At 36.8% G+C, this 18,473-nt stretch overlaps 1 protein-coding gene across 9 annotated transcripts in view; it reads left to right on the plus strand.

The window, feature by feature from the left end:
* The window catches only part of DOCK3 (dedicator of cytokinesis 3), a 525,841-nt gene that overhangs the window by 63,601 nt on the left and 443,767 nt on the right, over positions 1-18,473 (plus strand). For all 9 annotated transcript variants that reach the window (XM_041761983.1, XM_041761990.1, XM_041761984.1 and 6 more), the window contains exon 2: positions 8,390-8,473. In XM_041761983.1, the coding sequence (XP_041617917.1) occupies positions 8,390-8,473 (84 nt within the window). The remainder of the gene's footprint in view (positions 1-8,389; positions 8,474-18,473) is intronic.

Here is an 18,473-nt window from a genome sequence, read left to right on the forward strand (position 1 = left end):
CTAATACTTCTCCCCATAAAGGTTAGGGATCTCTTGTCTCTTGCTTCTTTAAGGATCTTCTCTTTATCTTTGGAATTTGCAAGTTTCACTATTAAATGTTGAGGTTTTGAGCGGTTTTTATTGATTTTTTTGGGGGGGAATCTCTCTATCCCCTGGATCTGAATGCCTGTTTCCCTTCCCAAGTTAGGAAAGTTCTCAGCTATGATTTGTTCAAATACACTTTCTGGTCCTCTGTCTCTTTCGGCGCCCTCTGGAACCCCAATTAAACATAGATTTTTCCTTCTGAGGCTGTCATTTATTTCCCTTAACCTGTCCTCATGATCTTTTAACTGTTTTTCTCTTTTTTCCTCAGCTTACTTCCTTGCCATCAACTTGTCTTCTGTGTCACTCACTCGTTCTTCTACCTTTTTAACCCTCATTGTTAGGACCTCCAGTTTGGATTGCATCTCATTTAATTGATTTTTAATTTCTGCCTGATTAGATCTAAATTCTACAGTCATGAAGTCTCTTGAATCCTTTATGCTTTTTTCTAGAGGCACCAGTAGCTTTATAATTGTGCTTCTGAATTGGCTTTCTGACTTTGAATTGTAATCCAAAATTTGTAACTCTGTGGGAGTGAGTACTGTTTCTGATTTCTTTTGTGGTGATTTTTCCTTCTAGTCATTTTGCTCAGTGCAGAGTGTCCAAAAACAAGTTGTACTGGAAAAAGGAGAAAAAGAAAAAAAAAAAGGGGGTGGGGAACAAACAAAACAAAAAACAAGGAGGAGTATCCTCTGATCCTACATAGTGTAAATCCCTCCACTTCCCCTGGAACTTTTCAGAGCTGCTTAGTCAATAAGTTGCTTTTCCCCTGTCCTTCCAGCTGGTCTTCTGGGGGAGGGGCCTGCTGTGCTGATTCTCAGGTGTGTGCACCTGGGAGAGCTGTCCAGCCTCCTGCCAGGTGCAAGGCTCAATGGGAGCTGTTTATCCTGTGAAGCCCCTGCTCAGTCCCAGGTACAAGGTGACACCAGGAGGAACAACAGTGGCGGTGGCCAGCTCTCCAGCTCTGGAGTCAGCCCCTGCGGAAATTACCACAGCTCCCAGCCTGCAGGGACCTGGATGCTCTGGGGGCGAGGGACGCTGATATGCACAGCTCGGGGCTGCCCAGCACAGCTCGGGGTCGCCCAGTGGCAGGAGCGTCCTTGCTGCCCTGTGTCCTCCCAGCCTCCACCTGGCCCGGGGGGGTGGGGGTGGCGCAGATCTCGGGCAGTGTCCCCCAGTGCCCTTGGTCCAGGGCCTGCACTGCTGGAATCATGCTCTCAGGGCAGTGCAGCCCCCTCTGTGTGGAGCTGCCACCGGAGCTGCTGCCTGAGTTGCTCCTGGATCCTGCTGGATGCACACCAGCCTTTTATGGAGCTCGGCAGCGGTGTGTAGTGTGCTCTCCCCGGGGCACAGTTCCTCTGTTACTGCCCCTGGGAGCCTGAGGGCATCCCCGCCCCTTCTGGGATCCTGCCTGAGTTCCCTGCGAGCGCCTTTCCGTCCAGGACGATTGGTAAACTTTCTGTTTTTCTGGGACTGGGCTTTCCTGTCCTGGGGGCTCTCGCTGCCAGGCCTTAGCCTGGCTCCTCGCGGGGGGCCCCTCCCCCTTGGATGCTTTTTTATTTATTTTTTTCTGTCTTCCTACCTTGATAGAAGCTCGAACGCTTCTCACTGTAGCATTCTGGCTGTTCTCTCTTTAAATCTCAGGCCAAATTCATAGATTTTTAGGATGATTTAAAAGTTATCTAGGTAAGTTGGTGGGGACAGGTGACTTGGGGACCCTACTCTTCTACCATCTTGCCCTGCCTCCACAACCTTGAGATTGTGACTTGAGCTGAAATCAAGAGTTGGAGGCTTAACCCACTGAGCTACCCAAGTGCCCTTCATTCTTATATTTTTATGTTTGAAATAAACTCCAGTACCCATAAGAAATTTTCTTTGTTTATACTTTCCTTCCTGCTTCATAGGGAAGTTATCAAGTGGAAAATGATAATTCATAGGAAGGTTTGTGAATTCCTTGTAAGAAGAATGTATTATGCAGGGGCGCCTTAACAGTTTGTTAAGTATGGAACTTGATTTTGGCTCAGGTCATGATCTCAGGGTCCTGTGGTCCAGCCCTGTGTTGGGCTCTGCACTCAGTGTGGAGTCTGCTTGTCCCTCTCCCTCTGCTCCTCCCCCTCTTTGCACTCCTTATCTCTAATATATGTATGTATACACATGTAACACATAAAAAATGTGTTATGTAGTTTTAAAATATGCTAGTGAAGAGGAAAAAAACTACTCTGTGACCGTAAAGTGGAGGCAGTCAGTGAACACACAACACACTATAAATTCCTCCCTCCTATACTTGGTGTTACTTTTGTCACACATTTTACTTTTCAGAATACTACAAATACACAACACATTGGAACTATTTTTGTTTCAGACTAGGAGTTGGCAAATTTTTCCTCTAAAGGACCAGATAGTAAAATATTTTTAACTTTGTAGGCTAAGAGGCAAAATTGATGTATGTTTTGTAGATATACTTAGGCCAATAAGAAAGTAAATAAATTTCCACACAGTTTTTATTGATGAAATTTAAAAATAATTGAGCACAATGTTTTTGGTAATATATCTCTAATGATAAGAATAGAATTTTTTTTGGATTAATTGTCTTTAGTGTTAATGTTCCTTATAATCAAAATCAGTCACAAATCTTAATCTGTTAATGCTGACTTGTAATGAGATTTTATATTTTTCATCTTTATAAATACTTTTTCAGACAAGTATTGCCAAATACTGATCAAATATTGAATAACCATAGATTTTAAACATCTTACATGTTTTTACAAGCTTTGTAAACTGGTCCAAGTTATTTTCTGTCTGTGTATATTTTCACTACATCAGTCATAACACATCTTAGTAGCTTCCACATCAGATGGTACTGAGTTAGTGTTGACTCCATGTTTTTTTTCATTCACTTCAGACGTGGGAATGGGAATTTTGAATACTAACGAGCAGGATTCATAACTACATTTGAGCTCATGAATCAAGGAAAGCAAAAAAAAAAAACCCCCCAAAAAACCCCAAAAACCAAAAACCAAAACAAAACAAAAAATCAAGGGAAGCCGCTAGTATTTCTTTACCTTTTAAAAAAGATATACAGGGGTGCCTGGGTGGCTTAGTTGGTTGAGAGCCTGCTTTTGGCTCAGATCTCAGGGTCCTGAGATCAAGCCCTGCATTGGGCTCTCTGCTCAGTGGGGAGTCTGTTTCTGCTCCCACCCCCGCTTATGTGTTCTCTCTCCATTTCTCTCTTTCTCTCAAATAAATAAAAATCCTTAAAAAATAAGGGTATATAATTCAGTGGTTTTAATGTATTTAGAAGGTTGAATAACTATTATCACGATCATATTCCAGAATATTTTCATCACTCCATAAAGAATCCCTGTACCCAATGACAGTCAGTCACTCCACATTTTTCTCTCCAAGAAAATCACAGTTACTAGCCTACTTTCTATGTCCATGGGATTTGCCTATTCTGGACATTTCATATGAATGGAATCATGCAATATGTGGTTTTTTGTGTCTAGTTTCTTTTTTTTTTTTAAGATTTTATTTATTTATTCATGAGAGACACAGAGAGAGAGGCAGAGATATAGGCAGAGGGAGAAGCAGACTCTCCAAGGGAGCCCGATATGGGACTCTATCTCCAGACTGGGATCACACCCTGAGCTGAAGGCAGACGCTCAACCGCTGAGCCACCCAGGCGTCCCTGTGTCCAGTTGCTTTAACCTAGCGTAGGGTTAAAAAAAAAAACAAAAAACAAAAAAAAAAAACTTAGCGTAGGTTGTTTGTTTGTTTGTTTTTTTTTTTTGAGAGACTCACAGAGAGAGAGAGAGAGAGAGAGAGAGAGAGAGGGGCAGAGACACAGGCAGAGGGAGAAGCAAGCTCCATGCAGGGAGCCTGATGTGGGACTCGATCCCGGGTCTCCATGATCATGCCCTGGGCTGAAGGCAGTGCTAAACTGCTGAGCCACCTGGGCTGCCCTAGCATAGGTTTTCAGGTTCATCCATACACTAGTATATATTAGTACTTCCTTCTTTTTATGCATGATCATATTCTATTGTATGGATATACCACATTTTGTTTATTCAGTCATTTATTTGATGGATATATGGTCTGTTTCAACTTTTGTCTATTACAAGTTGTGTTATGTATGATCCTTTGTGGATAACTTTTTGTGTGAGTAAATATTTTCAGTTCTCTTGGGGTATATATGTAGGAGTGGAAATGCTGGATCATGTGATAATTATATGTTTAACTTTTTGAGGAACTGCCAAACGATTTTCTACAGCAGCTGTACTATTTTACATTTCTACCAGCAATACATCCCTCAGTTTTATTGTCAGTCTTTTTGATTATAGCCATTGTAGTGGGTATGAAATCGCATCTCATGGTTTTGATTAGCATTTCACTAATGACTAATGATGTTGAACATTTTCATGTTTTTTTCTTTTTTAAGTCAAATTCAATTAGCCACATATAGCACATTATTAGTTTCAGATGTTGTGTTCACTAATTCATCAGTTGCGTATAACACCCAGTGCTCATCACATCACCCAATTACCCCATCTCCCTACCCACCTCCCCTCCAGCAACCTTCAGTTTGTTTGCTATAATTAAGAGTCTCTCATGGTTTTTCTCCCTCTTTGATGACTTCTCAGTTTTCCCTCCCTTCCCCTAGAATCCTCTGCACTGTTTCTTATATTCCACATATGAGTGGAACTGGTGGGTATTATTTTGAGTGAAATAAGTGAATCAGAGCATTTTCATTTTTTTAAGAGATTTTATTTGTTCATGAGAGACAGAGAGACAGAGAGAGAGAGAGGCAGAGACACAGGCAGAGGGAGAAGCAGGCTCCATGCAGGGAGCCTGATGCAGGACTGGATCCTGGGCTGAAGGCAGGAGCTAAACTGCTGAGCCACCCAGGGATCCTGCATTTTCATGTTTTATTGGCTACTTGTATATCTTCCTTAGAGATATACCTGTTCTGATCCTTTTTCAATTTTAATTTTTTATTGTAAATGTTCTTTTATATATTCTGGATGCAAATCCCTTGTAAGATATATTATTTGCAGATATTTCCTACCATTATCTGGGTTTTCTTTGCTTTCCCCCCCCTTTTTTTTAAAGATTTGTTTTTTAAAGAGTTTATTTATTCATGAGAGATACAGAGAGAGAAGCAGAGACACAGGCAGAGGGAGAAGCAGGCTCCCTGCAGAGAGCCCGATGTGGGACTCGATCCCAGGTCTTCAGGATCATGCCCTGGGCTGAAGGCAGGCGCCAAACTGCTGAGCCACGCAGGGATCCCCCAAGATTTTGTTTATTTATTCATGAGAGAGACACAGGCAGAGGGAGAAGCAGGCCCCCTGCAGGGAGCCCAATGTTGGGGGGGGGTATGACTTGATCCCTGCATGTAGGATCATGCCCTGAGCAGAAGGCAGATGCTTAACCCCTGAGCTACCCATACATCCCTCCCTGGATTTTCTTTTTCATTTTCTTGATGGTATCCTTTGCAGCACAAATGTTTTTAAGTCTAATGAAGTTCAATTTATTCTTTCTTTTTTTGTTTATAGTTTTGGTGTCATATATGAGAAAGCACTGACTAAGGTCATAAAGATTTACTCTTATATTTTCTTTAAGAATTTTATAGTTTAGCACTTATATTGTCTTTGATCCATTTTGAGGTAAAATTCCCATATATTGAATTAGGTGTACAGTTTTGCCTAAAATCTACACTTATGTAACTCATTGTCATACACTATTTCTGTCTTTCCAGAATATTCTTTTTGTGCTACCTAATCATTTTGATTTTATTTATCTTAGATTAATTTAGCCTGTTCTAGATCTTTTTGTAAATAGAACTATGTAGTATGTACACTTTTGCATTTAACTTCTTTATTCAGCATAATGATTGTGATATTTGTCCAATGTATTACTTGTATCAGTGGATCTTTATTTTTTTATGGCTGATACTGTATTTTTGAATATGACATATTTTATCTATACTTATCGATGGCCAGTTGGGTTGTTTTCATTTCTGGGCTATTGTGAATAAAGCTGCTATGAATGTTCTTACAGAAATTATTTGTTTTGAGTTACTCTGATGAGGGGTTTATCACCTTTTTTGCATCTTTTTTCACTGAAATGTAGTTGACACACACTATTACATTAAATTTGGGTGAACAACATAGTGATTCAATAGTTCTGTAGGTTATGCTATGCTCATCAGAAGTATAGTTAACCATCTGTCACCATATGACATTATTGTAGTATCATTGACTAATATTCTTAATACTGCACCTTTCATCCATGTGACTTATTCCATAACTAGAAGCATGTACCTTCCACTCCCCTTCACTCATTTTTCCTATTTCACCAATCCCTGGCATCTATTAGTTCTCTGTATTAATGGGTCTGTTTCTACTTTTTTGGGTCCATTTTATTTTTTAGATTCCACACATAAATAATATGGTATTTGTCTTTTTTTTAAAAAGTATTTTATTTATTCATGAGAGACACAGAGAGAGAGAGAGGCAGAGACACAGGCAGAGAGAGAAGCAGGCTCTATGCAGGGAGCCTGATATGGGACTCGATCCCAAGACTCCAGGATCACGCCCCGGCCAAAGGCAGGCGCCAAACCGCTGAGCCACCCAGGGATCCCTGTCTTTTTCTTTTTGACTTATTTCACCTAACATAATACCCTTTAGGTCCATCCATATTGTAATGAATGGGAAGATTTCATTCTTTTTTATAAATCATATTCCATTACACACACACCACATCATCTTTGTCCATTCATCTATCGATGGACGCTTAGGTTGCTTCCATACCTTGGCTATTGTAGATAATGCTACAGTCAACAAAGGAGTGCATATATCTTTTTTTTTTTTAATGCTAGGAGAGTTACCAGTTTTTTTTAAAATTTATTTTTTATTGGTGTTCAATGCATATATCTTTTCTAATTAATATTCTCATTTTCTTTGGGTAAATACCTAGTAGTGGAATTACTGAGTCACGTCCCATTTTATTTTAAGTTTTTTTAGGAGTCTTCATACTATTTTCTGCAGTGGTTGGACTGATTTACATTCTCATCAACAGTGCGTGAAAGTTTCCTTTTCTCCACATCCTCATCAGCGCTTGTTATTTCTTGTCTTTTTGACACTAGCCATTCAAAGAACTGATTTTAGATTATAAGACTTGGTATATAGTAGTAGAAGTCCTTCAAGATTGACAAGGCTATTCTTGTTTCTTTGCATTCTTATATAAATTTTGAAATAAAATTATCATTTTCCTAAAAAAAAGACGTGGGATGAAATTTAAAACAAATTTTAATTCTAGTATAATAATATACAGTGTTCTATTATTTTCAGGTATACAATATAGTGATTTAACTATTCTATACATTACTCAATGCTCATCATGATAAGTATACTCTTAGTCTCCTACACCTCTTTCACCCATCTCCTCCCCTTTGGCAACCAGCAGTTCTCTGTATTCATGAGTCTCTTCTTTTTTGTTTATCTTTTTTTCTTTCTTTGTTTTGTTTCTTAAATTCCACATATGATTGAAATTATATGGCATTATTTTTCTTGACTGACTTATCTCATTTAGCATTATACCCTTTGGATCCATCCATGTTGTTACAAATGGCAAGATTTCATTCTTTTTTATGGTTGAGTAATATTCCATTGTGTGTATGTATATATACAGACATACTACATATATACATGCATGTATATACATATACACTACATATTCTTTACTCATCTATGAATTGACGAGTTGCTTCTATACCTTGGGTATTGTAAATAATGCCGCAGTAAATACGGAATTTTGATTGATACTATAGATTTTCTCTTGTACATTTGCTGTTTATTTCATTAATTTTTGTTTATATTTTTATTATGGGGACTTTGTTTCTCAAAGTATAATCATCTTTATAATAATAATCAAATATAATATAAAACTGTTTATATTAGATAAGAAGCCTCCAGTGTTAATTTCTTTTTAAATAATTGAAACATATTTGCCCCAAAAGGACAGGTGAACACAAGTTATGCTGAGGGAAAGAAAGACTCTGCTTACAGAAGCATTTTTATACATGTGTGGTATGGGGTAATTTTGCTAAAATGTCCTTCAATATACTGAGCTACTTTACATTACTATTCAAAATATAGATTGAATTGAAGAGAGCTTATGTATTTGAAAGATGAATTAGTGAAGAAGGGAAAGTATGTATTTAAGAAAATTTAGTGATTATTTTCTGTGACACTGACCTTGTCTCAGTATTTAAAAATGCTAATTGGTGTGTTTACCTTTGTTTTCCTAGTGATATGCAGCTTTCGAGGATCTGTCCCTCAAGGGTTGGTCTTAGAAATAGGAGAAACAGTTCAGATTCTTGAAAAATGTGAAGGTAAGTATGGACCTATATAGTACACAATTAGTGATAATTTTGGGTAGTATTATATACATTTATTGTGTAGTCTTAGATTATAAGCAATCATTTTGAAAGCATAATTGACCACATTATGATATATTGTTATAAAATCCTTCCTAATCTATGTTTATCATAAATGCAGGCTATTTTGGTTCTAATCTGATAGCAACAATTAAATAACTCAATGTTGGCCCTCAGAACGTAATTTTTACATACTATGTTAAATGATTAATTTTATAATCAAATCTTCTACCCATGCTTAGCTGCATTTGAATAGAATTGAATTGTAATTAGTTCATTTGTGTGTTTCTGTTTGGATGTGATCGGTTATAATTAAAACAAGGCAGTAAATATGCTCAAATGAAGTTTGGCTTGACTATTAGCCTCTTCTGTGATGTATATAGTTATTTCTGCCATAACATTTATGTATTATTGAAAAATGTAACATTTTTCAAAATCATGCACTCAGGGGCACCTGGGTGGCGCAGTTGGTTAAGCATCTGACTTATTGGATTCAGCTCAGGTTGTGATCTCAGGGTTGTGGGATTGATCCCTGGGTTGGGTTCCGGGCTCAGCACAGAATCTACTTAAGATTCTTTCTCCCTCACTCTTTGCCCCTCCCCTTCACTCTCTCTCCATCTCTAAAATAAATAAATCTTTAAAAAAAAATCATGCACTCAGATCAACAAGATACATAGGAAAAATTAAGTTAGGGAGAAATCACATAAAATCGGAGTACTGACAAAACCAAAATTGATACCATGGGTATCTGGGCAGCCTAGGCTGGCAGTTCAGCAGGACTAGAAGCCATCTCAAATTATATAACAGAATGGATGTATCTTGTAAGAAGTTACTGTGGCCAAAGATGAATGGATAAAGAAGATGTGGTTTATGTATACAACGGAATATTACTCAGCCATTAGAAACGACAAATACCCACCATTTGCTTCAACGTGGATGGAACTGGAGGGTATTATGCTGAGTGAAATAAGTCAATCGGAGAAGGACAAAAATTATATGGTCTCATTCATTTGGGGAATATAAAAAATAGTGAAAGGGAATAAAGGGGAAAGGAGAAAAAAATGAGTGGGAAGTATCAGAAAGGGAGACAGAACATGAAAGACTCCTAACTCTGGGAAATGAACTAGGGGTGGTGGAAGGGGAGGTGGGTGGGGGGTGGGGGTGACTGGGTGATGGGCACTGAGGTGGGCACTTGACGGGATGAGCTCTGAGTGTTATTCTAATATGTTGGCAAATTGAACATCAATAAAAAAATAAATGTATAAAAAATTATATAACAGAATGGAAATGTTGCTATATGAGCATGGGGATAGGGGAGCCAATGCCATGTAAATGGAGCTCTGATCCAGTTGCCTACTGTTAAGGTGGATATGGAAGTAAGTATAACCTACCATGACCCAGGAATATGTAAGTTTGGGAGTGCACTTTTCTGGAAAGGGAGCTCTTGTGCAGCAGTCATTTAACATTTTCTTAAAACAAATATAAATCAGTACCCTTTCATGATAAAATCTCTAGGCAAAATAATAGAAGGGAATTTTCTTAATCTGGTAAAGGATGTCTAATAAAAAGCCTATAGCAAATACCATTATTCATTTATAAAATATTGAAAGATTTCTCATTGAGATCTAAAAATGAGACAAGGAGACTTGGTATCATTGTATATGTTGAACATTATACTGGCAGTACCAGCTAGTGTGGGAAGAAAAATAAGATATGTAAAGAATGGAGAGATAAGATTGAAACTATCATTTGTACATGCTTGTGTATATGAACATCCAGTAGTCTCTGTTAAAAAAACTCTGGGAATAAATATGGAAACTTAAAAATATGATGGGTACAATATCAATATATTAAATATACATTATTTTATATCTATTTGCAACTAGGTACTAGAAAATGAATTAAAGAAATAATGTTATTTATATAGTATCACAAACATCAAATGCCTAGAAGTAAATCTAATAAAAAATGCAAGACATCTACATTAAGAGCTACAAAAACATTGTTGATAGAAATTAAGGAAAATCTAAATAAGTGGAAACATATACCATATTTAGATTGAAAGACTTACCGTCATAAAGATGTCAGTTCTTCCCAGATTGATCTTTGTTTAATACAATCCCAACAGAAATCCATCAGGTTTTTTCTTTTTTTTCCTATGGATATTGAACAGCCTATTCCATCATTCATTTGAAAATGCAAAAGGTAACAAATAGCCAACACAATCATGAAGAAGGCAAGAAAGTGGAAGGTTTATACAACCAGATATGAAGACTTATTATAAATGAAGACATTGTGGTTTTGGGGCAATGACAGAATAAATGAAACAGAATAGAGGGGCCAGAAACATACCATCATGTGTATCATCATCAGTGATACATGAAACAAGTGAAAGTTGCAGTGCACTGGGGAAATGATATCCTTTGCAAGAGATGATATGGGGCCACCTGGAATAAAAGATGATAGCACATTCAGTAAGTGTTATTGTGTCAATATCGAAAGCAATGAATTGTGATCTCTACCTCATAGCATTTGTCCCAAACACAATTTCAGGTGGATGGTAGACCTAAATGTGAAATGTAAAACCATAATGTACCTTGAAGGAGATATAGGAAAATATTTTTCTTGACCTTTTTAATTTTGCTTTTCAAAAGACCTTATGAAGGAGAGAAAAAAGGCAAGTCACGGTGAGAGAGATGTTTGACAAAGGACTTGTATTTAAAGTATCTAAAGAACTATTACAAATCAAAAATAAGATATTCCAATAGAAAAACGAGCAGAAGGCTTGATTAGGCTCCTCACAAAACATATTCCAGTGGTTCATAAACATTTGGAAAGGTGATGGGACACCTGGGTGGCTCAGCGGTTGAGGTCTGCCTTTGGCTCAGGCCGTGATCCTGGGTCGGGGGATGGAGTCCCTCATCCAGCTCCCTTGGAGAGCCTGCTTCTCCCTCTGTCTGTGTCTCTGCCTCTCTCTCTGTGTTTCTTATGAATAAATAAATAAAATCTTTAAAAAAAAGTTTGGAAAGGTATTTAATTTCATTCAGCAGGGAAATTACAAGTTAAAACCACAATGAGATACCACAACACAGCCACTGGAATGACTAAAATTCAAAACTTTGGCAATACTAAACTGCTGGTAAGGTGTAGAACAACTGTTACTTTCATACACTGCTGTTGGGAGAGGAAATGGGGTAACCAGTTTGGAAAAGTATTTGGCATTTTTAACTAAAGTTGAATGTACATATACCTGATGATCTAACATATCTATTCATAGGTATAAATCCAACAGCAAAATACATGTATAAGATGTTAGTGATCACTTTATTCATAATTGTTGCAAACCAACCTGGAAAAAATATATGTTCATCAACAGCAGGATGGTATATTCATACAATTGAATGTGACACAAAAAGGAAGTGAATGAATAATTATGTACAGCATTACAGATGAGTCTCACAGATACACTCTTTTTTTTCAATAAATTTATTTTTTATTGGTGTTCAATTTGTCAACATACAGAATAACACCCAGTGCTCATCTCGTCAAGTGCCCACCTCAGTGCCCGCCACCTAGTCAGCCCCACCCCCCTACCACCTCCCTTCCACCACCCCTAGTTCGTTTCCCAGAGTTAGGAGTCTTTCATGTTCTGTCTCCCTTTCTGATATTTCCCACTTATTTTTTCTCCTTTCCCCTTTATTACCTTTCACTATTTTTTATATTCCCCAAAGGAATGAGACCATATAATTTTTGTCCTTCTCCGATTGACTTATTTCACTCAGCATAATACCCTCCAGTACCATCCACTTTGAAACAAATGGTGGGTATTTTCTAATGGCTGAGTAATATTCCATTGTATACATAAACCACATCTTCTTTATCCATTCATCTTTCGATGGACACCGAGGCTCCTTCCACAGTTTCACAGATACACTCTTGATTGAAGTCAGATGTAAGTGTTCGTGCCGTTATGATCCTGTACACATAAAGTACTGAATTAGGTAAAACTAATATAGCTGGTGATATTTGTCGGAATATTGAAATAACCACCTTTATATCTGGCTTCTTTTGCTACAGTTGTATCTGTGATATTGTTATTTGTAGTAGCAATCCATTTTCCTTTCTGTATCACTTTCAATTTAAGAGTGTGTGCATGTTAATGACTAAAAGAGATAGGAGTGGCATTTGGGATGCTGCAATTTTACTTATCTGAGTGGTGGACATACAGTTGTATATTCTTTGCAAGTTTACTTAGCTGTAGACTAATGATTTTCACACTTATGAATGTTACATACCAGTAAAACATTTAAAAAATAAAAGGTCTTGGTAAATTTTATGAGAAGTATAAAGATGCAACAACATGGTTATATCTAAAAAATACGTTGAACAAATGAACCAGATATGAAAAATTACATTCTCTATGATTCAACTTATATGAAATTCAAGAACAAGCAATACTATAAATCTGTGATGATAGAATAGTGGTTGCCTAGGAGAGTATTGACTGGAAAGAGGCATGAAGGAATTTTCAGGATGATTAAAGAGTTCCGTGTCTTGATGAAATCTGGGTTATGTGTGTATTACACTTGTTAAAGCTTATAGAATGGTACATTCACAGTCTGTGCATGATACTGTATGTAAATTATGCATCAATGAAATGGATTAATGAAAAACCAAGTTACAAACTGGAAAAAATTTTTTTTTGCAATATAAATGACAAGGATAATATAAAAGAACTCATGTAAACCAATGCTAATAAATAACAAGTGAATAGAAAAATGAACAAAAATATGACTATGGACTCCATAGAAATGCTCAGTCTTGTCAACAAAGAATAGCAAGTTACAATCAGAGTGATGAACAAGTCCATGCATACTAGTTTGAGAATAAAATTAGTCTGATCTATCCAGATGTTGACCCAGATATTTTTCAGTGCGAATTCTTATATGGAGGATAATGGGGATATCTTGTGATGTTAGATGTGCATATCCTATGATTTAGCATTTAAATGGCTAAGTGTATACCTTAAAGAAGTGTTTTTAAAGCTAGCCTCATCAAATCATTAATGGATTACAAATTTCATTTAGTGCTCACTATCAACATTAATAAAAAATATCAGGAATATTTTGCTATATCAGTTATGATCTACTTACAGTAATAATTTGAATAGGGAATATTTAATATAAATGTTAACTGGTAAAAAGTAATTACTAAAAGAGGTAAAAAAAAAAACATTAAAAATTTATAGAAGTAACAGGTGCCAAAGTCAGTGACTACTGAGGAAAAGTCAGTAAGCAAGGAATTAATTTAAAAGAACACTCTCCTCTCTCAAGGCAAAGATTCAGATCCTTTTGGAAAGGCCATGGCTGCCATAGGAACATGTAGCCTGTCAGTGGTCAAGAAACTTGCCGGAGGGCATGGGTTAGAGCTGGCCAATAGCAACAACCTGCTGGGTAGCAGTAAAACTTACGGAATGGTATGAGTGAGCCAGAGCTGGTCCATAAGTGCAGTTCCTCAGATGCCAGAGCCTAAGAGCCATAGCTTGTCTATGGAGGTGGCTGAGATAAGCACTGCTGGGCCTCCAACATGCCGGTCACCTGGCTAGGGTGCTGACAATAAAATAGTGCACTGGAACCAAGAAGGGAAACTCCTTTCTGCTATGGGCTTGCCGTGTCACATTAGTACTCTATTGACAAAGCCTAATGTGGGTGAGTTTGCAAAGAAGAAATGTGGATAGGCTCTATATTAGTCTAGGATTGCCAGAAAAACCAGTAGGAGATATATATGCGTATGTATAAATTTATTACAAGGAATTGGTTTGTATGGTTATAGAGGCTAAGAAGTCCCAGGATCTAGAGTTGGCAGGCTACAGAGAACCAATGTTCTAGTCAGAGTCAGAAGGCCTGAGAATCAGGAGAGCTGATGGTGTAAGTTTCAGTTGGAGTATAAACCTGAAGGCAGGAGGAGGCCAGTGTCCTAGCTTGAAAATGGGCAAAGAAAGTGAAATCTCTCTTATTCCACCTATTTGTTGTATTCAAGCCTTCAGTAAATTGGATGAGATGAGGCTCACTCATATTGGGGAAGACAATCTGCTTTATTACTCAGTTTACCAATAAAAAATGTCAATATGATCCAGAAACTCTCATATACACACCCAGAATAATATTTAACAGTGTCTGGGCATGCAGGTAGTGCAGCCAGAGTAACACATAGGATTAACCATCATAGAACTTAATTCCAGAATTAAAAAGCAGGATAGAGAAGGGTAGATTGGTCCTGAGGGGTAGTCAATTGGTAGGTGGCATAATCGCATGTAGCATCATAGATTTTTTTCTTTGTGAGATTTGCTTCAATTTCATGTGTATGGGATTATGATACAAAATCTATTTCTAAATCTAGGCCATGGTAGGAAATATTTGAATGTATTAGTCTGAAGAAACTTCTGCATATGTGCATATGAAGACACCTACAGCATTGTGTGTAGGAGCAAAAAATTGATAACATCCTAAATGTCTACCAAAGAAAATGTTAGGAAAATAAATTTTGGGATCTAACATATAGCATGATGATTATAGTTAATAATACTGTAATATATATTTTAAAGTTGCTAAGAGTAGATCTCAAACATCACTACAAAACGAAATGCTAATTATGTAACTTGATGGAAGGGTTAGCTAGCTGCTCTATGGAGGTAATAATTTTCCAGTATATATCTGTATCAAATCAAAGTGTATCAAAGGTGTAATGTTGTACACCTTAAACTTACACAGTTATATGTTAATTACAGCTCAGTAAAGCTGGAAAAATGTAAAAAAAAAAGGCAATAAAATAATAAAGAAAACAACAATGAAAAATAACTTGTTTATATTTCTATTAATTTTTTCAAATTTTTAAAAAAGATTATTTATTTGAGAGAGACAAAGCAAGAGCACAAGCAGTGGGGAGGGTCAGAGAGAGGGAGAAGCAGACTTCCCATAGAGCAGGAAGTCTGATGCATGCATGGCTCAATCCCAGGATCCTGGGGTCATGACCTGAGCCAGAAGCAGATGTTTAGCTGACTGAGCCACCCAGATGCCCCTAATTTTTTCCATTTTATTCTTATGTATTTACTCTGCAGTGAAAGATAAGATTTTAGCCCTGTTCTCCTTTCCCATCCCAAACATATACAAACATGCTTCTTACATTCTTCCAATATACTTATCATCCTGTTAGTTAAATTAGTATTTGTTTTTATTACTATGATTAATTCATGGCTGATACATATATACATATATAGTATATTATCACTGTATCTTGTTTTACTATTTGGTTTCTAGAATTAATATTTGACATATATATTTAACAAGTATATAATTTAAATAAATAAATAAATAGATAAATAAATATACATACATACATACATACATACATAGATCACCTTTTCTTTATCCATTCATCCACTGATAGTTTTCTTTGTCTTAGCTGTTGTGAATAATGCTACAATGAACAATGGAAAAAAGAATCTAGTTTTAAGTTTTTGAGGAACTTCCATACTGTTTTCTGTAGTAGCTGTACCAATTTACATTCCCATTAACAGTGTACCAGGGTTTCCTTTTCTCTACATCCTTGTCAGCATTTGTTATCTCTTGTATTTTTGATGATAGTGATCCTAACAGATGTGAGGTAATATCTCATTGTGTTTTGGCTTGAATTTAAATTTAGAATTAAAAAAAATAAATAAATTTAGAATTTTGATTTAGAAGTTATTTTGTGAGACCGTCAGGCGGCCTCAGAGTTGATTTTGGTTGGTTAGTTAACATCATTTTCCCTGTCATAAATAATACCAAATTCTAATTGTTTCAAGAGCCAATTCAAGTAGATACTCTGTCTTCATTACATTCCCTCCAAGCCAGGAATTCCACTTAAATTCACTTGCTGGGCTCATGTTTATAAATGACAGTGTGTAGTAAAATTCTCTGGCTTCCTTAGAGAATACTTCCCGAGATAGTATTTATTGCTTATGACATATGCTTTGTGCTGGAAGACTCATGTCACTTATCCCCATTGTGTCTGTTTGCTGATTTGTTACCCGTATAGCTCTTCGAAGCCATCTTATTCATACCTTGTTTTACTGTCTAGATTCATGATCCATAGGGTATTTTGACTTTGGGTCTTGTAGGTATTCCTACTATGGGTTTCTCACTCAATCCCTTTTTCCATTTTACTTTGAACATTTCTGTCTTCTGTCCCCTTTCTCATTGTCTTAGTCTGATTTGACTTATCTGCCTATTCCTGTGCTGTCCTTAGTCCTAAAGTTGATGCTGGCTTTTCTGTAAGAAAATTTCCACTACCAAGCTGGAGAGTGTACATCTGATTTTTTCTTAAATTATATTGTAGATACGATAATATATATATAATATATATTTAATAACAGATTTCTTTTTTAAAGTGGTGTGAAAAATCAACTTGTAAAAAAAGTTTAAAAGTAATCTTTTATTCCAAGAGATCTAAGTAATGTAAATATTTATTAATTCTTTAGTTTCTCTGTGATTAGAATGAATCCAAATGTACAATAGTTATTTTGTTTGCAGAAGGAGAAAAGAAATAATTAATTCAGTATTCATGTTGCTCAAGGTGAATCTATCAGTGAATAGGCAAGGTGAGCCAGTATAAGTCATCTAGAAATCTCCTGATTTCCTCTTCTAATTTTTGATTCATGCATATTCCAACCAGTAAGACTATTTTGTATCAACTTTTCATTTGCTTAATATTTGGTTTTCCATTTCTTTTTTTTTTAAAGATTTTATTTATTCATGAGAGATAGACAGACAGACAGACAGACAGACATAGGCAGAGGGAGAAGCAGGCTCCGTGCAGGGAGCCCAACGTGGAACTCCATCGCGGGTCTCCAGGATCATGCCTGGACTGAAGGTGGTGCTAAACTGCTGAGCTACCCGGGCTGCCCCTGGTTTTCCTTTTCTTGTCTTGCCTTTCTATAATATTCAGACTAAGAGTCAGTATCAGCATCTGCAAACCAGTGTAAACTTTGTTATATATATATATAGAAATGAAAGAAGGTATTGTTGAAAAATTATGTAATAAAAGACTCCAAGTTTGGGTACCATCTTTATTAGTTTCTATTGTTCTTTTTTTGGATTAGTATTTGCTTCCACTTTCTAATGGCATTTTAAAACTTAAGCTTTTAAATACCCTTTATCTATAATGTCATTTGCAAATATCTTTGCCCATTCCGTAGGTTGCCTTTTAGTTTTGTTGATTGTTTCCTACACTGTGCAGAATGATGAAGTTCTAATAGTTCATTTTTGCTTTTGTTTCCCTTGCTTTCAGAGATGTGTCTAGTAAGAAGTTGCTAGAGCCTAGGTCAGAGAGGTTGCTGCCTGTGTTCTCATCTAGGATTTTGATGGCTTCTTGTCTCACATTTAAGTCTTTCATCCATTTTGAATTTATTTTGTGTATGGTGTAAGAAAGTGGTCCAGTTTCATTCTTCTACATGTTGCTGTCCATATAACACACTCAACACTCCCCAAAATAAATAATCCAGTTAAGAAATGGACACGAATAGACATTTTTCCAAAGAAGATATACAGAAGACTAAAAGACACATGAAAAGATGTTCAGCATCACTCATCATTAGGGAAATACAAATCAAAACTATACTGAGATGCTACCTCACACTCATCAGAATGGCTAAAATTAGCAAGTCAGGAAATAAAAGATGTTGGTGAGGATGTGGAGAAATGTAAATCCTCTTAAATTGTTGGTGGGAATGCCAACTGGTGTAGCCACTTTGGAAAATATGGAGGTTCCTCAAAAAGTTAAAAATAGAACTACCGGGACACCTGGGGAGCTCAGCAGTTGAGCATCTGCCTTCGGCTCAGGTCATGATCCTGGGATCCTGGGATCGAGTCCCACATCAGGCTCCCTGCTTCTCCGTCTGCCTATGTCTCTGCCTCTC

Source organism: Vulpes lagopus, chromosome 7, assembly GCF_018345385.1.
Source record: "Vulpes lagopus strain Blue_001 chromosome 7, ASM1834538v1, whole genome shotgun sequence".
Taxonomy (NCBI): domain Eukaryota; kingdom Metazoa; phylum Chordata; class Mammalia; order Carnivora; family Canidae; genus Vulpes; species Vulpes lagopus.